The 27,586-nt window shown below is 28.3% G+C and overlaps 1 protein-coding gene across 4 annotated transcripts; it reads left to right on the top strand.

The window, feature by feature from the left end:
• The first annotated feature begins 7,959 nt into the window (after positions 1-7,959).
• Positions 7,960-20,800, top strand: LOC107169007 (ninjurin-2-like). Of its 4 annotated transcripts, XM_015518589.2 has the most exons (5): positions 7,982-8,272; positions 12,394-12,531; positions 12,812-13,063; positions 13,145-13,342; positions 13,420-14,568. In XM_015518589.2, exons 3-5 carry the CDS (start codon positions 12,827-12,829, stop codon positions 13,576-13,578), a joined length of 594 nt encoding a protein of 197 aa, XP_015374075.2. In that variant the 5' UTR covers positions 7,982-8,272; positions 12,394-12,531; positions 12,812-12,826; the 3' UTR covers positions 13,579-14,568. The 4 variants fall into 4 exon arrangements, with proteins under 4 accessions (XP_089083986.1, XP_015374075.2, XP_015374073.2 ...); XM_089227860.1 differs by lacking the exons at positions 12,394-12,531; positions 12,812-13,063; positions 13,145-13,342; positions 13,420-14,568 and adding exons at positions 18,405-18,806; positions 20,219-20,416; positions 20,472-20,800 and having other exon boundaries at positions 7,960-8,272; XM_015518587.2 differs by lacking the exon at positions 12,394-12,531 and having other exon boundaries at positions 7,985-8,272.
• Positions 20,801-27,586: the final 6,786 nt, after the last annotated feature.

The raw sequence follows: 27,586 nt of genomic DNA, 5'->3' as shown, positions 1-27,586 counted from the left end.
TATTTTAACATTGTGGTATTCAAATATCTGTATTTTCAATAATTATAAGATAAGACATTTTATTATATATACAATACATCAATACACGACAATAATTATTCATCACAGGGCTCGGATTAAAAAAAAAACCGAGAAAATTCCTCTGATGATGTAAATAATATTATGTAGGTTCGAGTGTCCTTTTTGTCATTGATTAGGTTACTATAATAGTTCAATGGCTGAGTTAAATTTGATTTAAGGACACATTTACCATTAGGCACGATAGCCAATTGTCCATAGCCTCCGTGAGATTGTAAATTGTAATTATTATTTATTTACTTGAAATAACTAGGTCAGGCCCTGGATTTGGATTAATTTATAAATTATGACGTACAAAAAAATTATTCTAGCCAATGACCATAAGTGTTAATCTGTTATTCTATATTGCTAGGGATATTTTTAAGGATATTTTCTTATAGTTTTTTGAATTAACTTTGTTAAATGTGTTATTTAAATCAAATATAAAATACTGCTGTAAAGTTATTATTAGCAATCATAATATTTGATAAAATGCTGTCTATTGGAAATTATGTCTATTATGAGCCTTGTATTAAATTTTCAAATCTTAGATATAAAAAGAAAATTTTTTATGAATTTCTAGCTTAAAATAATTTCTGTATTTTCGTGATTTTTACATAATATGTTGTTAAAACTCAAACTTTGAATGCTTAAAAAAAAAATTGTGACTATGTATTCCTTTTATTTTGCAACTGCTATTGTAAAAATATGTTAGGAGCCTTGTATTAAATTTTCAAATCTTAGAATTAAAAAGAAAAAACTTTTATGAATTTCTATCTAAGATAATTTGAACATTGCCGTAATTTTTACGTATTTAGTCAAAATTTGAACTTTAAATGCTTATAAAAAAAAAATCGTGCCTACGAATTTTTAATATTTTTTAACTTATATTGTTACAATGTGTTAGAAGCCTTGTATTAAATTTTCAAGCTTTTCTACCGAATAAATAAATTTTTATCGATATTTATAGAAAAAAAAAACTAAAAAAGTTGAAAAATTAAAATGTCAGTTAACAGCTCAAAACAAATCTAAATATTTTGAAAATTTTATCAAATATATAAAACGCCTATATAAACATTCAGTCAAAATTTCAAGTATCTGCGGTAATTTGTTTTAGAGTTACACCAAAATAAAGAAATCGCTAAAAGTGAAAATCCAATGTTGTAAAAATTTAAATTTCAAATCCTCATAAAAATTTAATTTGAATTTCCGGTGGAATTTTTATTTGTGATAAACATTGAAAAACTAGTAAGGAATCTTGTATTAAATTTTAAAATCTTAGATTTAAAAAGAAAATTTTTTATGAATTTCTAGCTTAAAATAATTTGTGAATTTTCGTGATTTTTACGTATTTTGTCAAAATTCAAACTTTGAATGCTTATAAAAAAAATTGTGACTATGAATTTATTTTATTTTTCAACTGCTATTGTAACAATATGTTAAGAGCCTTGTATTAAATTTTCAAGCTTTTCTGCCTAACAAATAAATTTTTATCGATATTAATTTTAAAAAAACTAATAGTGATCGAAAATTTGAAATGCCTATGAATAGTTCAACTTAAGTCGAAATTTTTTGAAAATTGCATAGTGGATAGAATATACTTATATAAACATTAGGTGAAAATTTCATGTATCTATGGTCATTTGTTTTAAAGTTACATCAAAAACCAAAATCGATTTTGTCGAAAAATGAGTGTGCGTAAAATTTCCCGTTTTTCCCTTAATTTTTAGTTTGTTTTTCTCAATTATTTAGAAAAGTATTAAGAATTTTTTACTTTTGACCACCCAAAGTACCAACTAGATTCACTTTCTGATCGAACGAGGTACTGAAGTCAAAACTCGAAGCATTTTTACTGCCCCTGTGTCTGTGATGACAGACACAAAAAAAAAAAAAAAAGAATACACATCATGGTAAAATCAATACATTCATCGCTCCGCTCAGAATCTAAAAAAATAATAGGATGCATATGTTTTTAATTTAGTTTTAAATGTATTTTTATTGTTTTGACAATGGATATACTCGTACTTTTTGATCATTGATCATAATTAATAATTTGAAATAATACTCAACTGTTTTTCTTAATTCCAGTAATAATTATTAGATAATTAAGAACATTGAACAACTTTGGCGTTCCAAACGAAAACTGTTATAACGGGTTATGGGTATAATAAAATTGTTATAATACAAATATACAATAGTATATCTTTACACAAGTGTAGTTGGTATATTAATAGATAATAATAATAATTATGTTTGAAAAAATAAACGGTCTCAAAATCCAACTGATGCTGGCCAATTATAATAACATTATTGCGTACTAGCTGGCCACTAATAAACAACGGTTTGTTTGAAATTATCGGCTTTGGTCTACGACGAAATCCGGAAATGGTTCATTTTATTTTTTTCTGTCTACCTACACGCGCATAATAAACCTGCAAAATGGCTGCATCTTATAATATCGAGAAATCCGACCACATTGAAAAGACCACCATAAGAAAAGTTATCGACAAAACAAATAGCAACATCGAATACGATGAAATGGAAACCAAGCTACACAGATTCGATAACTACAACGAGGAAATAACTTATGACGATTTGGCGGGTCTACTGAGTTATGCAAAGCAGTTCACAGGCGACGACGCGTCGACTGCCATAATCGCTCAACCGGACGAATCCTCCAACATTGGACCGGCTGAGATAAACATCATTGCAGACGACGTGATTGCGACGTCGTCAACCAAGCAGGTCGCGGCCGTAGAAGAACATATTAAGCAAAATGACGATGCGTTGGACGTCACGCCGACCAGGGGAAAGGAGGTCACATTCCCTTTTTGGGGCTTGTTCGTCTGGCTGGACCCGGGAAACACTCCAGCGATACGCGCACCTCCACGCCCGGGCATCTTGATGAGAATCATTAGCGCGGTGTGGAGAGGCGTAACAAGAGCCGTACGCGGAATTCGTTGTTTTTTATTGAGTTTTTTCCCGAAGTGAAACCGTACGAAAGTTCCCCCCCTGGTTGAGGGCAGCAGACAAAAGCGTGGCGATGTGAGGACGAGGAAGGTACGTGACAGAGCACTGCAGGGTGATCGGCGGTAAGTCGCCAATACGTGTTATTCGGCCACCAGCTGTGGCGCAACGGGATCGCAGACGTCGGGTGCTCGGGATCGCCGACACGCGAGACCCTCTGACGGCGCGGTGGACGCCTAGCTGCTTCGGTTGCGATCGACGACGACGACACGACGACGGTGAGGCTAGCCATATCGACGCGGGCATCGACGCCGCCCCGTCGATACCAATAACGACTGCAATGCACGAATACGACTCGTTGCGACGGTGACGACGGATTTCCGTAGAGCTCAAAGTGTTCGGGTAGTAGATGATTATAATTTATGTAGGGTAGATAGGAACACGGATGTCAGTATAGCGCTGATGGACTCGAAGAAACTAAACGTTTCAGAGTTACGGCGGTGCGCGACTCCACGGCGGGACCATTGGCAGCGGCAGACTGCACGGCGCCGACGGATGTGGCCAGGGCGAAAATCACGGAGAGTCTCACTACTGATTCTCTCCCCTTTTCGCCTAGTGGTCTGACACTGTCGGCCTAGTCACGACGCCTCGGTTAGGTCACCGCCCATTCCACAGTACCCATCATATTTTATAGTCTTCGTCGCTCGCTCCGAGAGCTTAGGTAACCGTCGTCACCGGCACAACGATCATCGTATTAAACATCTGCAGTATCGTCAAGCGCACAACATCGCGCACTAGCCACTTGTCGTCAATCGTTGTTCGTCTCGCAACTGTCGTGGTCGGGCTCCATCCGCTGCCATGGTCGTCTTCGCGGCCCGGGCAAACGCGCCAACGATTCTCGAACGCCCCTCAGGACCGACCGAATAACGTTGTAGAGGTGACCAGTAGCCTTACTAGCATCTTCTGCGATTATCACTCAATCGCCATTACGTACCACTCACATTGCCACGTCTTCTCTGATGCCTTTTTTTGTTTTTGTTAAAATTATTAGTAATTGTTTTTTTTCAATTTGCATTGTATTATATATTATACTTCATCTTTTCGACATAATCTTTTCAAAATGTTAAAGCACACATTTGTTATGTTCATTAAATTGTTCATTAAATTTTTCAATAAAATATATTTTGTTTATATACAGTAACATTTTGTTTTTTATTTTTAGCATTAAAAAGTACGATTTTTTAATTTAACAGAACGATGGTCTCATTGTGCAAAATCATGGTGTCGCGTGGGACCCATAAGGAATACTAAAAATTTGTTTTTTTGTTACGTATCAATTCGACCAAATCTCAATAAAATATATTATAATATATTTTTGACACGTCATACTTAAAATTATAAGTTTATCGGTGTGATAAGATTAAGCGTGATTACAGAAAAAAGAAAAAGAAAAAATTAAAACACCACGCACACAATATCATAGTAAAATCAATACATTAATTATTAGTCGGCTTAGAATCTAAAATATCAATAACTACTTTTTTGTTATTGTTCTATGAATACCGCATTGTCATTAGTGTTTACGTAAAAGTAGATATTGCTCCGATCCACAAGTCAGACGATGAAATCCGTGTTGAAATTCACACACGCTGTCTAGTAGTCTAGTTGATGATGTTGATAATACTTGTTGTGGACATAAAAAAAATGCAATTAAATAACTCAAAACAAGTAAAAATATTGTTTAAAAAAAAAAAAAAAAAAACACACATCATGGTAAAATCAATACATTCATCGCTCCGCTCAGAATCTAAAATTAGTATTTATTTGTATATAAATGGTTGTCATTAGTAAATTAATTAGGCTAAATTAAATACATTAGGGTATAAATTAAACAAAAGGTTGCATCAAATCGAAGCAATTATGGCCTAGATGCTATAGAATAAAGAAGTTATTTCTTGAAAATCAAATATTTATTTGAATGTTTGTTAATTGTTTGTAGCTTATATTCTCAAAAATTACTCGACTGATTTTGTGAAAATTTCAAATAATTTTTTTTAGAGATATCAGGAACGTTTAGACTGTTAGAGAGTAATTTGGACTATGTTTGATTTATAATACCAAGTGCTATTTATTCAATTCACCACAGGTCACAGGGGAATAGTCAATCTTAGTCGAATTAATTTACAAAGTTAGATCTTAAGTACAACGACGTTGATTTTCTCGTGATCTAAGTGGTACACTAACCTACGAAAGATACACCCATATTGGGTTATATAGCGCTACATTTTATATTTTAAAAATTTTTACAGGTGATGTCAAATGATTATACATCTAAGATTAGATGTATTGGCTTATCCCAAGTTATTCCGAAATTTATCCTCTTCCGAAGGCCTTGTGTCACTCGGAGGGTGTTAAAAGTTTATTTTTTTCAATAATTCAAAAACATGGACAAATTATATTAAATATTTTTAAATTAAATTTTAACGCATCGATACTATAATTTTCTGAGGCAAAATACTTAAATATATTTCCTGACGTTTTATTTTTTACATGTAGGTACTCTTCGCGTTACTTACAATAAATTAGAGGATCAGGTGCAATAACAATAGGTATATCCATTATTTTTTTTTAAATTCATGTTTCAACATATTCTGATTCTGGACAATTTCGTCAACATTTTGGTGTCATGACGATATAGATGCATCTGACTGATGAATACAGAATAAGCTAATATTGCTATACAAAATAAGATATTTAAATTATCTTGAATTAGAAGAAATGAATATTGTCATAGATATTTAATATTGGCGCCGAACAATGTCGGAGATATTATATGTATAAAAAAAAGAATTTTTGCACACGAAAATCTAAGTCGAACAACCCAATAGGACCAACAGTGATCCACCCCAATGTAAAAAATGCCAGAACTACGGCCAAACAGCAAAATATTGCCATCATTCTCCACGTTGTGTGAAGTGTGAGGGTGACCACGCCTCAGACACTTGTATTAAGGACAAAGACAGTCCAGCCAAATGCTCCCTTTGCATGTGCGATCTGCATACTTTCAATTACAGAAGATGCCCATTATTTAAAGTACTTCTCAAACACAGCGAAACTTCTCATTCAAATTCGCAAAATCCGAATACTGTATTCTCGTCTCATTATCTTAAAACTCCCTCTCTTAAAACCTTCCCAAAGTTTCTTACGCCTCAGTCACCGATTCAAATACTATCCCATTACTTAATATAGCCACTATAATAGCCACACTAGCGATAAGTCGTTGACTAAATTTATTTCTACACTTTCTTCATTAATTAATCCTCTAATCACGCTCCTAACAGCTATTCTAAACAAACCACTTATTCCATAGTCTAATCTTTATTACCTCATTAACATTATTATAATAATTTTATTGTCATATACGTTATCTGCCACTGTACGTTTTCATGGTTTCCGAACCATTATTATTTTATATAGTACTCCGTTATCATCATCTAAAATCTAAATCACAATATACACAAATATTATTTTGTAATATAAACCTTAATTATCTTTGTTATATTTTGATAATTGTTGAGCTGTCATAGCTAAACTAGAAGCTAATTAAAAAAAAATTTAATTTTTGCGGGCAAAAAATAAAATATCTCCACTAAATTAACTAGTCTATCTACTAATTGAATTAAAATTATTCAATTAGTAGATAGACTAGTTAAATTCTATATATTCTAAATAATCATAATAATAATATTTATTCACATACCTAATATCCTTTTATTGATTTATATTTTTAATTTTAACTTTGGACTTTCGGTTGCATTAATTTTCAACACAACAGTGACTACGGGACAAAACATTATCAACCTTGTTTCTCATGCGGCGAAACACCTACAGTCAAACACATCATATGCTTCTGCCGTGAACACAACAATGTTAGAGTCAACCTCAAACTAGCTGACAATCTCTACGAAGCTCTTGGTCCTGACCCCGACAACACTCAGAAGATATTTACCTTTTTAAAATTAACTAAATTATATAACTTAATCTAAACACACCTTCACACCCCAAGCTTGAATTGTATAAATATCCCTCCTTTATCACCATATGTTAAATTTAACTTCAGCCAATAATCTTTGTTGTTGCGGCTTAATTTTAAATAAAAAAAAAAAAACATTATCATAAATACATGACGGTAAGCGTAATGTTTACCGGTCACGATCTACTTGAGTTGCGCATGGACATATCTGCATTGTACATAATATTAAAAATTATAATAATATAATTTAAAAATATAACTACACTTTCTATAACTATACTGAATAAATTCGTATGTTTAGCGTGTTTAAAATAACAGCAATAATAATAATAATAATAATAATAATATCAATAATGTTAATAATTAATTACCATTTTAATGACGACGATGATAATAATGATGAATAATATGCAGCTGGTACGAAATAAATATTAAGTAATACAATATATTGTACTATTAGTACACTAGTACATACAACCTATTTTAATGTTAGTATTTAGTAAAAACTTGGAAAAATAATAAAGATTTCACGCAATGTCAAAACTTAAGACGCTCCTAACACAAAAAATATTTTATGGTAAATAAAATTAAATATTATTATATAAGTATATCTGTTTAAATACCATAATATCTCATGATAAAATAAACAAAGTAAAATGTACAAAGTATAAATATTCACAATTCCATTTTCAAGAGTGTAACTTTTTACCATAAAAAATCAATATTACGTTAATCAAAATAATAAAATATATTTAGTTTGTCTACACACTTATATACATTGTACAGTGCGTGAAAAGTAAAAATATAATGAATATAGTATTTTCTTGGCTCTATGATGATAATTTACAGTTAGTCTGTAATCCCCTCCGACTCAATACTGACTATACTGACGAGTATATAACAAGTGACCCATTCTCCGACCAAAACGAGATGGGACGTCCACCTCCGCGGATTCTGAACGAAATAGTAATAATAATGCGGCAGTGGTTTCGCACAGTTTGATGAACCCGTTAGTGTACTGCGTCAGTGATGTTTCGTAATATTAAACGGCTTTAGAATTTCAGTAAATTGTTTTTTTATTTCTATTCGTTTGTTTGTTATTTATTTTTTGGATTTGCCACCACCAACAACACGTTAACGGCAATAATAGTCATTTGTCCCCGAAAATTTGGCATTGCTACCTGAGTGTAAACACGACAAGCGATCGTAAATCAGGTAAAGTTTCTTTATATTCTTTCGTATTTTGTTTTATTTTTCCACGCCACACCATACCTAATATGACGATTTCTCGGGGTGTTTAGTATACCTATAGATATATAGTCATTGTTATAAAATATTTTTGAAAACGTTTAATGTGCACTACTACAAAATTACACGCGAGTTTATATTATCATTATAATAAATACCTATCCCACAAGTAAAACTTTGAAGAAAACGCTACCACGCGCATTAGTTGTCCCTCGTGAGTCACCTCAGTCGGAATGTGTACCCATAGCCACTAAATTAACTAAATGCGCCTTCGACACATTTTTTTTACAATACAGTTTTGTGGTTTTTAATATCGGAGGATAAATGTATGCCACTTAAATACGATAAGCTTATCACCATTTATCCGTTCTCACGCGTCGTTTTTTTTTTTTTTTATATTTCAACATTAAATGCTGTATAATTTATCTATATCTAGTAAAATGACTAGATTCGCATTAAAACAGTTTAAAAATGCTCGCTATTTGACAACTGACGCATGTGAATTTGTAAGACATCACATTATATTTTACGATTATATACTTTTTTTAAACGAACCGTTTAAAATCCCGAAGAATATCCGTAACATGCTATACCTAATATATAATAATATACGTAATAAGCTTATGAGAACAAGTGGGTTAACCATACTTACTGACTTTTGTTATAGTTCGTGATTGTTTTTCCATGACATATCAGCCGTTTACTTCCATTATTTTACTTCCCTTCCCCTTCCATTCAAATAAAACTTCATGGTTCATATTTTCGATACAATACTTATTTAAACGAATTTTCGATCGGCCTCGTCGATTCGGTTGTATTATGAATAATTATAGATGTGAATTTTACTTACATAATATATAAACGGCTAAGCAATAAAATATTATTTTATTTTATTTTATATATATTGTGCGGAGTTGTATTAGGGAGGCAGGGATATTTTTTTTTTACGTATTTGGATAGATTATTTTGAACAGGTAACATGCAGTCCCTCGAACAGTATTCTGTGATAATAATTTATTTTATTTTATGTATGAAGCGTTTTTATTATCTTTGTATATGATTATTTGTATACTTATTGCAAGTCTACATTAAACTTCTTTCCCCAATCAAAAAAGGATGAATTTTAAATATTCCTCAGGGCTCAATATTTTAAAATTTTGAAATAAGGCTTAAGTTTTCATAGTGCTGAATAATTAGGTAGTTATGACAGTAAGTTTCAATACTGAATTAGTTCTATAATTTAATAAAAACAATAAAACAAATTTAAAAAACAGAAAACTTTCTTACTGAGTTAATAATTTAAAATCACTATTTTTGTGTGATTTCATTTATTATTACCATACTAATTTGTTTATTTATTTTACAATTGGCATTATATTCATTACCTATTATTCTTTAATTACAAACATGCGCTTCTTTACCAAATAATAATTTATTTTTAGAATTGTTGATCTTAGAAATCTACAGATGGGCGATAGCCAATTCTTTTCATGTACTTATTTACTATATATATATTTTAATTCAGAAAAAGGAAATTAACTCATTTCTAAATTTCTTACAGTATTTATTCAAATAAGTTTCAAGTTCAACTACCAGTATTGTTTTACAAACAATAATCTACTTATTCTACTTAACGTTTTAATTTTCAAAATAAACCAACTTGTTAGTATTTATGTTATATATTGTAAGTTCCGATTATGGATAACTGTACTTATAAACCACCTATACCACATATGCTCGAGCGTAGCACATGAGTGTATCGAAAATAAATTTAACTTGAACAAGTTGAACACATTAATACATAGCAATATTATAGTCAATAGATAAATGGACTCAATGTAATTAATTAAAACAATTATTATATTTTTACTAAATTATTAGATTTTGATACCTACCTCTATCATTTTTATGATTTTTTTTTCTACTACCAACGTTTATTTCTACAAACTGTCAAGTATTCAAATTTATATTTAATTCCGATAAAAATTATTAATATTTATGCGTCGCTGATAAGTGATAGATATATTCATTCTAACCTAACCTAACTTAACTTAATTTAATCAAACCGACAAATGTTAGTTACTGCAGGACAAGTTTCTCCGTTATATTAATGTATAGTATAATATTCCTTGTTCTATAAAATATTACCTAATTAGTGCCTAATATTTATTATTATAGATTAAAAAACCAAAATAATTGATTATAATATAAATAGGTAAGTGTTAACTTTTGCTTTTAAAAGTCTCGTTTTAGAAGGAATAAAAAAAGAATGAATTACTACTAGGTGTCTTTCTCCAAAAAGTAAGTTCACTGCCTTTAATCAATTAGTACAAAATCTTATTATTCCTCAAACTACAAATCATAAACATCTTTTAAAAATTTAAATTAAAAATAATTTAAATACATTATTCTAATTATTCTATAATATATTTGGTATAATTATCCTATACTTTAAAAAATGTAATATACTAAATGTATATAACTACAGCTCTGTATAAGATTGGATTGGACTTAATATGTTTAGTCTTAGGCCTAACGTGAAATGATTGCATTCGAATCAGATTTTATTAGTTTATTAACCTATTGTAGTTTACAATAATGTGAGTAGTTTGATACGGATTTTTGATAAAAGCAAGTGATGGAGTAGGACTCTTTGAATTTTTGTATTTATATTTTCATTGATTTTGAACTTATTAGAGATTATCATGAGTTCATTAGGAGTTGTTACAATATTGAAAATTAATGATTTAAAGTTATGATAATAAATAATAATTGTTATTCGGTGAACGCAACCGTTTACTCGTTTCGACTGTCAATTGATTATTTGATTTTCACTACCTATCGGGGAAGAGGTTGATGAAAAATTGATGGTCTGGTGTAACGATTTGAGAATCATTAGTAGTGGGTCTGTTTTGTAAATTTTACTTTTGGCAGTTTTTGATGAGTAACAATTATTTGTGGCACTCATTATTGTGAAAAAGATTAGATACGAGAACTCTGACATTATACTTCAATCGCGGCAATCGTGCGGACGTGAAGGTGGAGACAGGTTTTAATTTTTATAAATAACCTAATCAAATTTATAGTAAATAGGACTTAGTATAAACTTAATTAAATTGAATAGTTAAGGTTTGACGTTTACTTTAGGTAGAGCGGAGAGGTACTTGATGCAAATTTGATGTGTATAGTGTGTACCTACCTAATATGTAAAAATAAATTAATAATAACGAGGGGAAAATGCTGTAGAATAGACGTGAATTACTTATACTTATGAAATTATATGTTATGACGATTTATGAGACTAGACTTTGAACTTACATTCTTATTAAGTAATAAGTAGCTAGGTATAACATAATTTACGTTTTAATGCATTTAACTTATTCTTATCAGTTATCAATACTCATCAGATTTCAGTAACCAATTCAATATATTATAGGTATGTCTATATTTTATTTTTACCTAAAAATATATTATATATTAGACGACCATATTAAATCTTAATTATAAATAACTGATAAGTTATAAATTATGAATATTCAGAATATTTATTTACTAGCGCAAACTAAGCAATATCTGTTAAAGGTTTTGTATTTTTTTATCAATTGTATCAGAATGTTTTATTTTAAGTTTTTAAAAATTATATTCATGTATAATATGTAATATTAATATTACGCAGTTTGTGAACATATTTAAAATAGTGTTGTGAATGCTGTATAATTTTATTTTATTGCTATTTATCTTTCAATAGGTAAGTATAATAAATATACTCTTATGGTTATTCCTAATTTGAACCATAGTGATATAGTTCACAGATTAGATTTCTATTTTTATGGATTGAAAATCCAATCAATTTCATTGAAATGAAAACAAAAGGCTTATAGTAGTACTTCTAATATTAGGTAGATAAATATACATTATTATCCTGTAAGTGAAAACGGATTTCTAATAAGCATTGTTATTTTTTGGACTGTCCAAAGAATTTTGCACAATGCTACACAATCTCAAAATCTATTATAGTCACCAATATTTAATGATTATTCAAAATTTTAATATGAGGAGAGTAGTTAACAGAGAACATCTGTTTGCAGGACACATATGTAGCTACTCAACTTCGCTAAGCTGAATTAAAATTTGGGAGGAGACTGTTGTTTCTACAGCAATTTTAAATTTTACTGAAGAACAAGCCCCATGCTTTATGCTCAGTACATTGGCATAGTTTGTACGAAGTAGGTGTAAAAATGGACAGACAAATGTGCTCCATAAATATGAAATTTTTTTGTGAGCTCATAACTTAGAAAACTGGTATAAAAAATGACAATTAATGATCATATCCTTTTAAAGTACCGAGTACATTTTGGAAATATAATGGTATTTTACACAACGGCTTTTATTATTAAGTATTCAAATAAAATGAATATATTTAGTGTCGCATAAGTAATCACCTCTTAATAAAATAATAAATAATACTTTAAAATTTAAATTGACTTTATGTTTTATTTGTTTCAGTAAAATTCGAAGATCATGGAAAAATCAGTTTTAAAACAATGTCGAATACCTGAAAGAAATACAAATCAAAAAGAAAAAAACGTTATGGATCTGACCAGTTCTCCAAATCACATTGAGATACAAAAAAATATTAATAGTTTATCCGATCCTCCTCGTGTAGAACAGGATAATCCATCGAACCAAACCGTTCAACCTACTAAAGACAACGAACTCCAACCAATTATAAATAATAATAATGGAGTTTTTGACAATGTATAGATTCAATATTTACAATATTTGATTCGCATTATTAAATATAAAAAAATTATTGAACATAATTAATATTTGTTTCAGTTACTTGGAGATTCTGATGACGATACTTTGAAAGCTTTTGATTTGTATAGAAAAAAGAAGCTTTTAACTCAAAGTATGATGGACATTGCATTATTCTCCGCAAACGCCAATCAGTTAAGGCATGTCTTAGAGACTTTCGATGGCCAATACATTTCATACATTTGCGTAGTACTTATATCGATGAGTATAATCCTGCAAGTAAATACATTTAATTTAATGTATTTCTAATAAACCTCTCTACCTGTGATCTGTACTATTGAAATTAATTTTATTAGATTTTAGTTGGTGTGACTATGCTCTTGAGTATTCGGTACAATGTAACTAATTGTGAACAGCGAAAAATGGCATTCAAGTACGGAAACTATGTTATTGTTGGCATATTTCTCATTACTGTGGTTAATATTTTAATATCAGCATTTGGAAAACCAGCGTGACCATACTGTTGTAAATACACATAGGCGCATAGCTAAAAAAAAAACACAAAACAAAACAAAAACTCAACAGCCCATCTCCTTATTTGAACTATTTTTAATAATGTATATTGTAATTATATAACATATTATGCCATTTTAACGAGGACCAAATTTAATTTAATCGTATAAATTTAACTTAAGCTAATATTTAAAATTTAAAAAAAAAAATGTTTTTATTTTAAAATTTATTAGTTCATTATATCTAGATACTTATCGACTGCTTAACTCCTGGATGACATATACTTGATTAAATTATCAAACTACCACAAACATTGCACATACGGATGGTGAACAAACATCAATAATTTACCTATACCTATTATATCTTTTTTTAAATTATTTTTAATAAAAAACAAATATATTTACAATTTGTATTCAACTGATACAATAAGTTAATTTTAGAATATTATGTACAAGGGACATCCAGTGACACTACTTCAATAATAATTCTTTATTTTTGTTTTAATTTATTAATTAACTATTTTTTTATTTTTTATTTGGTGGATTATATAAGTAAAACACGTGACTAGTTACGTTTTAGGTGTTGAAGAGGATTGATAGGAATAATGGCAGAGGAAAGATTAGAAATTAGAGGGTTAGGTAATTGTGACTGTGCGCGTGGAAGTTAGAATAATAAATGCAGGCGAGAGTTGATATAGTGCAGATGTTAAGATTGTTATGTAAAATAAGATTATTGACATACCACGGAGCTTTAATTATTATCCTAAGATTAATTTACTGAAAAGCTTGAAAAATAATGAGGTTGGAGTTTTTTTGCTGAGCTCCAAAGTTGGATGCCATAAGTCATAGCCGGACGAATAATTTGTTTGTATATTAGTAATTTGTTGTACTTAACCTATTATACCTATATCAATATTTGTATTCTTGATTAAAATGTGTTATTGCCATTTATTTATGTATCAATAATTAAACGTATAATCGTAAAACATATTTAATACGGGTAATTTAAAATATACATACCTACAATAAACTTTTTTTAATACATATATATATATATATTTACAACTATTTTATTATATTTTTTTATCAAAAAAACAAAATAAATGTTTATTATAAAAACAAAATAAAATATATTTTAAGTTTAGTTTTGGATTAGCTAAATTTCTGAATTTTATAAATTGTCTTATTCGTAAGATTATACGGGTAATTTAAATTATGTGATATTGCTCAATATTTAAATTAATATATAAATGTAATAATGTAAGTAACTAACACACTTTGTGCACAATCCAAAATATAAAATGTTACTAATTACAATAATTCTTAAAATTGATACTTGAAAAATATTACTATTAATAATATTGATTATAAGGCTGGAAGTTAACTAGTTGAAAAGTAATTTTTATTTACTTTGTATAATAGATTACTTGTAATGATCATACACTGATTTACTTATAACTTCATAAGATTCTCTTTTTTACTTAACGTGTTAATTTCAAGTTCATTCCAATATGTACAAACATTTTTTTTTTTTTTTTTGAGAGAGAGAGAGAGGTTATCGATATTTATACTAACCTATACTATCTTTAGTTCTAAGTTAATGAATAATATCCACATTTACCTACATTAAAATAAAACCAAAACTAGGATTACTTTTTTGTTTGATAACTAAATTCACTAAAGACGATTTATTTATTTATGTTGTATATCAACGATAATCTAGTATCTACTATCTACCCTTTTACAATTAGGCCTAGCATATTGATATATTTTTGATTTATTAATCAATTGATGGTACCTATACTTAAAAATACAAAGCATAAGATATAAGAACAGTTATAAAGTCATAAATAATATATATATATATATATATATGTGTGTGTATTTTTTTTCTGTTGGAGTAATATCTACTGTTCACTGTATCACTAAGTATTATAGTTAAGTTTATTTAAATATCTAAACTTAACGAAGTTTGTAATTCAAAATTCAAAGTTGTTTTATATTTAATTCAATTATGTATAATTACTTATTATTATAAATGCGGTTTATAAACAAACCAAATCGATATCTGATTATCTTGTTTTTTTTTTCTAAATATAGAGCAAAATACAAACGCCAATAAAACGTGGATTACTCTGCTTAGTTTAGTCATACCGAGTAAGCATTATTATCCTTCCCTATCCTACTTTTGAAAATTTGTAAGTAATTTAAAACAGACACCACCAGTTCCTTCATCACAGTAATATTACTAATATTACCTTAAACACTCTTACCGAATCTGTAAATCTGTTTTCAGTTAATTCCTTCTCGGCGTTCAATCTTTCAGTTCTCCAAATTCTTTCAAATACTAGCTCATATAGATACTACTGATCTATTAACGTAAGTCCTCGTATCCCTTTCTTCTTCTCCAAAAACTACTCCACTTTTCAAGTACCAACTCAAAATACATCTCATGGACAAAAGGTTGCATCCAAAAACCGCACACTTTTCGGCCTTTATATAACAAAATACCCCAAACTTATAGTGATTAAAACCGAACACTATTTTTAGTGCTAACTAACGGATTAGATAAGATACGATTATAAGATATACCGCAATATTCATCCTAACACGTTTTAAGACTTAAGTCACCACTCGCTATTATTTTATTAGTCGATCTTGTCTCTTGTGTATATAGTATACATATACAGTGCTTAACTATATAGGTAGGTATTTAGTGGTTTTTTCAGTTTTATTAAATTATTAAAATATTTTTAATCAGACATAATAATGATTTTAAAATAATTGAGAGTAATAAAGGGGGCAAGTGCTTAATATTCGACAATTTTAAATGCAGACAATTTAGAGTGTGTAATAGTGGAAATGTGGTTTGGCGGTGTTATAATAAAAATTGTACGTCCACGGTTACAACATGCAGTCAAATGAAGAATCTACTAAAACTAAAAACACACATAAACATGAATAAGTGGAGACATTGAAAATTAAAATCCAAGAGGCACTACATAATAAATGTAAACGATCGTTTGAAGTTTTTTTAAAATGTCTCTAATCTAGGTAAGTATAACCTTTTTGGGGTCGAAATTAAAAATGTGCGGTTTTTGGATACAACAAGTTTAAAAATTGTGCGATTTTAACCTATTAAATGTGTGCGGTTTTAGGAGTCAACGGGACAAGATCCCTTCTTGAATAGAATGCTCCGTAAACTGGGAAATAATTTTGATTTTAATATCTAATAAATGTATTATAGTTATATGTTTGCTGTAATATAGCACTTAATTACTATTAAGTTAATAATGAGTTTTATTTTTACATTATAACTATTAACTTGTGTACGTGTTATAATTCCCTATTACTTGTAAACTAAAATTTAAAATTTAAACATAAAATTGCCAATTGACGCTTTTAAATAAATAATTTATAATGTGCCTATAACTACTGGTTGTATTTGTTTTGTAATTTCAATAATATGCGATGATTTAATACTGAATTAAATTTAACAAATCCATTACAATTCGACACGTCATACTGACATACTGTCCTGTAAAAATATGGTATCCATCTAATCCACCTTTAAAGAAATAAAAATAAAATTTTTTTTGTAGCAAAGTTAATGCCGGTAGTGGGCATCTACGAGTGATTTTAATATAATAAAATAAATTTAAAAAAAACTATTACTATACCTATTCTAATATATTCGCTGGTAGTAATATTGAACGAAATTAAAATATTATAACTCTTACTATTATCATAGTCTGCAGGCCGTCTCTTTTAAGAATCGTTTTTAATAGCATAAGTGGGTACAATTATTTATTATTGAATTACCTACTGTACAACAAAGTGGTTATCTATACTTACCGGCTTTTTACAATTTTATCTAAATCATGAAATTTTTTACCACTACTATTTTACATAGTTAAAGCTTAATTATTATTTATTATTATACTATACATTATATAACACAAACAATATGATTTAATAAGATTCATAATAATATCTATAGGTACCTACTAAACTACAAAGCCTATACAAAGAAAACATCCGTTACCAATATCATTGATCATAATTATTTATCAATATTAAATATAATTTATAACCGATGGCAATATTTAATGTATGGCCACGAAGTATGAATTCAGTGTATGTTAATTCAAATTGAGTTCAAAATGATTCAAACCATGAACAACTTTGCCATTTAAGAAACACGGGAGGGCCTTCGAGATATCTGACGGAAAGCTTAAATCGTAAATGTTCATTATATCTTTCATAATTTATATTAATATTTATTTAATGTATCAATATTTATTGATATATACCTAATATATATTATACCTTTATTATGAAACTTCATATTATATATTTCTGAAGAAAACAAATAATTATTGAACATATATATTATATATATATGTATATACATATTTATTTTAGAGTTTCAAAAACTATTTTAAAAACATACAAATGTATAATATTGTATACTATAATTTAATCATTTTTAAAACAAAATAATTTGCCACATTATAAAATACCTATGTTCTCAATAAAATATTAATAACGCACATCTGGGATTAAAAAATTATTTTATGTTTATTGAAGTATGTACCTAATTGCATTATAAAGAAATACTAAGAAAATGTATGAATAAAAAATAATACATTTGTACGTATACGTAATAATTAATAAGTAATAACGTATTATATTGCTCCTTATATATAGACATAAAGGACACATGTTCTCAAGGTTAATAAATGATGATATTGTTTGAATAAAACAACTAAATATAGGAATCCCTACTAACATATAATAATATGTATTGTTTTTTATAAATGCAGACTGAATATTGGAAATCACGTCGACAGGTGGATAAATATTGAAACTAGATTTCGAACAGTAGTTAAGCTAAAACAATGCATGCAAGTCTTCCGTCTCACAGCAGTATCAAACGACAGGTCTTGAAGGATCGAGATCAAGTGCACACATACAACAGCAAAACCGTTGAGCCAAAATTAAAACACGCTCCAGAACGAACAACAAACGGGTCGACCGACATTAAGACACAACAACTAGAGATGAATGAAATCAATACTGCAAATCGTAGTTCTGCTATAGATATTTCGATTGGTCATAATAATAGAAACGATTCTAAGATGTCATCAGTAAATAATCAAACCGACAAAATACTCCCGACAGACGATGACATTTTATTGCCGGATCAAACTGTTATAGCTAATGAGGTACGAAGGTGATGGAATAATGCGTGTTACACTTCTATTTTATTTTTATTTTTTTTTTAAATATTATATTTAATCTACAATTATATTTTATACACATCATTAAACAATTAATTTAAGAGGACGTCACACCCGCATGTGTTGTCTTCGTCGTACAAGTGCGTAGCATAGCAAATTTTACGCTCAGCAAATCTCGTTTATCTCCTTCAATTTAAAATTTAGAGTGAATTAACCTTTAATTAAAATTAAAGGCAAGATTATTACTGAGGGCATCTTATGGGCTTTTTATTATATTTTAATTTTATACCGAGTTATGAGTATTTTTAGATATAAAAATAATTTACAATTTTAAAATACTCATAACTTGCTTTAAAATTAAAATATAATAAAAAGCCCATAAGATGCCCATAAGATGCCCTCGGTAATTATCTTGCTTTTAATTTTTATAATAGGTCAATTCACTCTAAATTTTAAATTAACGTAGATAAACGTGATCTGCTGAGCGTAAAATTTGCTATGCTACGCACTTGTACGACGGAGACAACATACGCGGGTGTGGCGTCCTCTTAATGCATATAAAGAAGTGGCTAGAACTCGTGTGTCGACGGAACACTTAAAGTTAATTTATAGAATCATTGATTGCATATACATAAATAAATAGATAAGTTCAATTTTAGATTATAAGATATGTTTATTGTAGATGCACCATCTAATAGTAGCATAATTATTATATACCTACCTGCTGTTAAGTACCTAATTATACATAATAAACGGTTTATATAATTTTTTAATCAATTTCTGAATAGATAATCGTAAATTCAGCACCTAAAACTAATTCGATATAAAACTCATTTGGGATGGATTTGGAACTATGGACCACGGCCCATATCCATAAGTCGTGCTTATGTTTAAATTCTCATAGTAACTATGTGTTATTTAAAGCGATAATATAAAAAGTTAAGTTATATTACATAAAATGCTACTATAAAAAATACCACACCTCTCCATTATAGTTCTCTTATAAAGAAAATTATCTACCTTATCCATTCCAGGGAATCCCCAAGACGGCTTAAACGAAGTCGGTATCGTGACCTTCTATATCTCAAATTTAAAAATAGTTTAACTTAATAAACCAAAAAATAAAATAAAATAAAAACTTAAAATAGGAAGTATCAAAAGATACATATGTAATTACTCTGTAACACATTTGCATACTGATCTAGCTAAGAACAAATTTAAAATTTATTAAGAAAATAAAAATAAAGTTATATACCTAACAACTAGTAGTGTAAAATCTTATATATTCAATATTGTAGGTATATAAAAAATATATATATCCACATATTTATAAACGTATAGTAATTTATGTACTAAATCATGAGATAAATTATCGTAATGAAAATATCTAATTTCAGGTGATCGGAAATATGGATGAAGATACACCAAAAGCTTTTAACTTATACAGAAATAAAAAATTATTGTCTCATGGTATGATGGACGTGGCACTATTTTCTGCAAATGCAAATCAACTAAGATATGTATTAGAAAATAGCGATGGTAGCGCCCTTTACGTCATCTGTGTTGTGCTATTGTTGATAAGCATATTTTTACAGGTAATTACTAGTTGTTAATTTTAGATTTTCTTATAATTAAGCTTGGCTATGTTAGATTTTAGTTGGCGTAGCGCTTTTACTAAGTGCTCGGTACAATGTGACCAATTGTGACCAACGACGAATGGCATTTAAATTGGGAAATTACGTCATTGTCGGTATATTCCTTATAACGGTCGTCAATATTTTCATAACGTCATTTGGAGGACCAACAGTAAGTTCACCTGCAGTAGTGTTGTCAACTCTTGTGACTGAGCAACCAAATGTATTATTATAGATCAAGACTATAGATTTATCATCATGAAATTTTTATTAATATTTTATTAATAATATTTTTTTTTTAAATAATATTTTAAATTTTTACTAATAAACCAAATACAAACTATACTGATTTTATCACATATTTTTAAATAAACACACTAAATTATAAGTTATAACCCTTAAAGTTTAGACTAATAATAGATTTAATTGGATTAGGAATACAGGCTCAACTAAACTATATATTTAAAATCTATGGTTTTATATAGGTAATATTTAATGTTAGGCAGTAGGCAATATTACTAATTTATACATATAATATTTGACTAATGATATAAAACAATAATATCTTTAAATTGAGATTTAATAATAAGAAATATTTTTAATTGTGTTAAGATAAACTCTATTTATTATTATTTATAAAGTCATTAATAATAATTAATAATTTGAAATAAATTAAACTTCAATAAAGTACCATAAAATAGGTACCTACAATTACATTCAAAAAGTTATATTATATTATATTATTATTTATGAGTTATGTCAAAGTAGCCAGTAGGTACCTAATATTTAATATTTCCTAATTAATAATTAACAAAATATAATATCTACTTTTGCCTAGCTGTTTTTTCCTTAGTAAAATTATTTGTCAACAATAGGTACATATAAAAATATATACAATCAAACCTCCTCTATCAGACATCTCCCACTAGAGGGCGATTTTTTGGAAAAGTGACCCTTCCTCATACTTGATACTTCTCATTGGGAAAACCGTTGAATAGTGGGCATTTATTTTTATCTTAATTTAAGAATAACGAGAAAACGATGATAGTCCACCCTTCAACCATTATGGGAAAATAGAGATAATATTACGACAAAAATATCAATGTATTGACATTTGGCTGCCAATTTTCGTGCAATTTTAAGAAGTGTACGTCCTGTCGTCCTGTCATCATATACCTAGCCACCTAGGTAAAGGTAAATTACTGCAATCTTTCAAATAATAGAACGTATAAATAATTTTCTAGTTGACTTAGACTTGTATTGGAATAAAAATGTCTGAATGACAACATAGGTCATAGATTATGACAAATTGGCTTATGAAGTTCGATAATTGTATTATCATTATTATTATTATTAACAACCCGTATGTGTTGTCTCCGTCTTACAAGTGCGTAACATTGCAAAAACTGTTTCGCGAGGTAAAGAACCGAGAAAGATACAGTTATAACTAAGAAACGAAATGTTCACCACATAAAAAGGAGAATTTTTTCTGTGCAATATCGTTTTTATTTTTTCGATATCACTTATACAAATAAAATTCTTATTGCTTTATAATACATTAATTTTGTGTTTTTTAAGCATGAATAACTTTTTTTGAGGTTCCGATATCGAAAAAATTAAAACGATTTTGCACTGACAAAATTTTCCTTTTTATGTGGTGAAAATTTTGTTTCTTAGTTATAACTGTAGCTTTCTCGGTTCTTTCCCGCGCGAAACAGTTTTTGCAATGTTACGCAATTGTAAGACGGAAACAACACATGCGGGTGTAATGTATTTAAAAAATTGCCCCTTTGAATAGCAGACACCTTCAAATAGCGGACATAATTTCAATGACCGCGAATATCTGCTATTTATAGGTGTTTCGCAGTAATAGGTAAAGTTAAAATCTGTTAATATTAAAGTTCATTTTTAAACTGTAAGTTCTAACCAATATCAGATATTGTATAAATATAAATGTTTAAAATTTAAATACCTATAAGGTTTTTTAAATTGTTTGCATACGAAATACACAGATATTATGTTTGCGAAATAAATAACCAATCATCATATTATTATATCTTCAACAAATTTTCAAATCTATTTCTTTACCACTATCAATTATTTTTAATAAATCTCTTTTCACTGGCATATATCCTTTTATTTAAAAAAAATTTATTCTGTTTGGTAACATTATTTAAAAGAGGAGATAAATTAATAATTACAGACCAATCTCCTTACTTTTAACCTTAGTGAACATTTTCAAAAAAATGTATTAAGAGCAGAAGGCTTGACTTCTTTGAAAAAAATTTCTTAGCAACATATATTTTTAATACTTCATCTAAAATAGTTATTTTTTTAACATTAGTACAATCTGTATACTCTTATTGTACATCAATCTGGGGAGGTACTTTTAATAGTCATTTGTCCAATTTTGTTACCACTAACAACTTTATTATTAAATAACTATTTATTATTTCTACCAATATAAACTAGTATAATACTTTAATTTATAAAAAAAAATAGAAGTGAAAGACTTTAAATTTAATTATAATTTATCGGTTTTGATCAAATTGTATGAACATAAGCATTTAATTCGAATAATAAATCATAGGCACAACATTAGATACAAGAAAAATGTTAATAAAAATTTACTTAAAAGTTAATAGAATATTTGGTCAAAATAGCGTTTTACACACAGGATTAAGTTTATGTCGTTCTTAAAGTATTAATATTGATTATTTCAAAAGTTTCGTGATGGTTAAATTGTATGTAAAAACATCTTGATCTATCTAAGATTTAAACTTCAGTTCATTTTTTTAAAAACGTAGTTTATTGTAAATTATAATTAGATTTTTCTATTAATATTAATATACAGTTATATGATTGAAAATGTTTTTATTTAATTTGATTTCTCTTTTGTATTCAGAAAATATATAAGAATGGCTCCCCCAGCACAAGCTTAACTTTTAGGGAGAGCTGCAGTATTGTAAAATTGTTAAATGTAAACCAAAATGTATTGTATTATAATATTTATATTGTCACAAATATAGTATTATTATAAAATAAATAAAAACTCACAGAAGCTATATACAAATTTTTTTATTATATACACTTAAACAATAAGTTGTAAACATTTATAATTTTACATTGTTATAACTTTCTGTAGGCTAATAACCTAAGCTGTTGAAGCCTTTTCATTAATAAAAAATAAATAAAAAATAAAAAATAAAAACCGTATTTCATCATATTATACAATAATTTATCATTGAATTCAAATTTATCACATTCATTATATTCTAATGGAGTGACTAATTCAATGATGCGGAATTGAGGAATATATTTTACAACTATAGGTATTTCTTTGGCGGTACCTCTAGTGTTTTTGATAGAGAATATCGGCCCGTCAACTGAAAAAAGTTGGACCACAACGTCCACAAGCACCCAGCTATACAAAATAAGACATTAGTAAGTACTATCTTATAAAGTTAAAACTTATAATAATAGTAGTTGTAAGAAGTTGTAGGCAGAGGTACAGTAATATAGACGAAAATCGGTGTCCGGTGATGAAGTATGAAGTATGAAAATATTAAATTATGAAATATAAATAGGAAGTATCGGAGACTGAACTAAAAAAAGTGGGTAAGTGGGTATCGCTCTGCTGTACATTAGGGGGTTGGGCGGACCTCTGACTAGGGTAGGTTAAATTTGAATGCTGCAATGATAGGTATCATTGTATACGAAAACGATTCTGAACGGAGATGATTTGTCAGTCTAGGATATATTATCATCGTCATATATTCTATTTTGAAACAAATATTTTATTTTTCAATTAGGACGCATTTTGCATAAGGCATGGTTAATCAATTTTTCCAAAAACATTGCATGTAGTTATCATAATTTATAATACCGCCTTATATTATCATAGATATAAATCATATACATGGTTTGAGCCGTTTGAGGACAAATCGTTATCGTTACGCGATTTCATAAAAATTTGAAACTCAAACGCTCAAAACATTTTTCCTATAATGACGCTTCAAATTTTCTCTGTAGCTATTTGAAGCAAAACTTATGAAAAACTTAGTGTTGAATTTTTAACCTTAGATATAAATACAAACAATTTTATGAATTTTGAACTTTAAAATAATTTGCAAATATTCATGGATTTGACGAATTTTTGTCAATATTTGAACTTCAAATGCTAATAAAAAAAAATTGTGCCTATGTATTCTTATAATTTTTTAATCACTAGAAGAATAACTTATGAGGAACTTTGTATTAAATTTTCAAGTATTTTGATTGGGCCAAAAAAATTGTATCGACACTACAAAAAAAATTTTTTAGAAAAATTGAAAATTTAAGTTGTCTATAAATATCTCAAAAAAAATCAAAATATTTTGAAATTTAAATCATGTAAATAAAATGCCAATCTTAATAACTGGTAAAATTTTCAAGTATTTACGACTTATACTTTTTGTATAATAACAAATGTTTAAAATCGTTTGAGGATAAATCGTTATTGTTATGCTATTTCGTAAAAATTAAAAATTCAAACGCACTTAAAATTTTTCCTATAATGATGCTTCGAGTTTTCTCTATACCTACTTGAAGGAAAACTTATGGAAAACTTAGTGTTGTATTTTTAATCCTTAGTTATAAACACAAATAATTTTATGATTTTTCAACTACGCGTTTTCGTAAAAATTTGAAATATAAACGCTTATAAAAAAAATTGTGACCAACGATTTTTAATTTTTTTTTAGCTACGAGTAACCTTGTGTTAAATTTTCAAGTTTTTTTGTTCATTTAACATTTTTTTACCGACACTTCGAAAAAAATGGCTCATAAAAATCGAAAATTTCAGTGGTCTATAAATTACTCAAAAAAGTCAAATTTTTTTGAAAATTAAACTGTATATAGATAACACTAACATAAACATTTGGTGAAAATTTTAACTATTTACAGTGGTTAGTTTTTGAATTACAAACATATAAAAAAACCGATTTGGTCATAAACTGGTTTTGCGTAAAAATTCCCGTTTTTCTGTCACTTTTTTTTTGTTTTTCTCGATTTTTTTGAAAACCGTTGGAAAAAGTTTACTTTTGAACTTTATAGTGCACCAAGGATATTCACTTTTACATCAGAAACCACCCCCAAAGTTTGAAATTGAAGCATTATTTCGACTAGTTATTTTGTACACAGACACAAAAAAAAACACACATCATTGTAAAATCGATACATTCATCACTCCGTTCGGAATCTAAAATTGACTAAATAGAGTATGGTAGTCGTGGCTCGTGATTCGTAAAGATGTACCTAGACTGAGAGTGGCCGTGTGGGTGTAAGTACTCATGACAAAATAAATTATTTAAAATTAAAATATAAATATTTTGCCATCTGAGTAGGCTGACTGTATGGACGTATGGTGTAATACTGTAAAAAAAAATAAAAAATAATGTTCTGTTCTATGCACGCGATTGATAAGTGATAACGTAAGTGCAGTGCGTGCAAGAACAAAGAATAAAAAATAAAATCTACCCGTACTTACCATCAAACACGATACAACTAGTAACTACAACTATTGTAAATAATGGTACGGACATCAGTGCTTAAAAAAATTTAATCGGCATCGCAACGAGAATTTGAAATCACGAACTAACAAAGTTTATCTGCCAAAAATCTTCCAAATAATAATAGTAAGTAATTAAATTATTACAAATTGTAGTAACTTTACTGTTCTCTGCTAGTTAGTAAGTTAGTTGTAGTCGAAGTCGCCGCGTATTATCACAGAATAAGACAATCAGAATGGACACTGATTATAAAATATACAGCAAACATAGGATAATAACTAAATCAATGACGCCATGTTTTTGGAGGACAAAACAGTGTGACCTTTAATGAGAAAAAAAACTATGTTGCATCATTATATAGTAATTTTATTTGAAAATTCAAATTTTGTCATTAAATAGTAAATTTTCTTACAAAATAAAAATAGTAAGTATAAAACAAATTACAGAAACCCAATATTATCTGTAAATAGTATATTTTACAGTTTTGTACATAAAAAAAAAAAAAATTAAAAATAGTTATAACAAATTATTAAAACTCAATATTGTCATTAAGCAGTAAATCTAAAACGTCATATTAATAAAAATAGGGTTTAAAACAAATTATTGAAACTTAATATTATCAGTAAATAGTATATTTTGCAGTTCTGTACAAAAAAAAAAATAAATAAATAAAAATAGATTTAAAAAGTTAATACATTTCAATATTGTCATTAAGCAGTAGGTATATCACATCATCCAAATAAAAATGCTTGGTTGTAAGATAAATTATTGAGTCTAGATAAAAAAATTATAAGTGAGAAAGAATATCTAGTTTCCTGTGCTTTCTAGGAGCAGAGAGTAAATCTCTATTAATTTTTTTGATAGCATGAAAAATCCTTAAACGTAAGTAAAGGTTTTTAAGAAAATCAACTTTAAAATTTGAACAAGGATGATTAAATGGTACATTATCTATTAAATTTTTCAATTTCATTCCTACATTGTTTTCTATGGCCAGTGTTGGAAAATTTGTTATAAATAAATTATCAAGTTCATTAATATAATTAAAAAACACATCTGATGGTACATTTAAGTTACCGAAGTTTGTAGGTTGATCATTTTGGTACGCTTTCAAATGGGTGAATAGAAATGATTCATCTAAGTAGTCTTGGCTTTTGGAAAAAGTTAAACAAGTTTCACAGGTATGCTTGTCAAGACATTTTTTTAGTAAATATCCACAAACATAAGTAAGAGCATTTCTTGGTGTTAAATCTAATTCCCTATAGTCTGTAGTTCCAATTTTTAAAGAATTGTAGTTGATTGGTGACTTTTCAGGAAACAGTACTGACGAATTAATTAATGGAGAAGTAGTTTCTCCGATGTTAGTAAGAATTTCATCTAAATCTTCTAAACAGTTGGACCCTTCAGAATGCTTGAAGTAGTTAAGAAAAAATATCTTTTTGAATGCCCAAAGAAATTGAATTGGCGTTGGATTAATATTATTCCCATTTTGATTTCTGAAATTACCAAAAAGGTTCTCAAGACAATCTTGACAGAGTCTGTATGTACATAATGCATACTGCGGTGTTTGAACATCTTCCCAAAG

This window comes from Diuraphis noxia, unplaced genomic scaffold (assembly GCF_037042655.1).
Source record: "Diuraphis noxia isolate RWA-SAM2 unplaced genomic scaffold, SU_Dnox_SAM2 contig0004, whole genome shotgun sequence".
Taxonomy (NCBI): Eukaryota; Metazoa; Arthropoda; class Insecta; order Hemiptera; family Aphididae; genus Diuraphis; species Diuraphis noxia.
The sequence above is the reverse complement of the archived record's forward strand: the minus strand, read 5'-3'. Positions and strand labels throughout refer to the sequence as shown.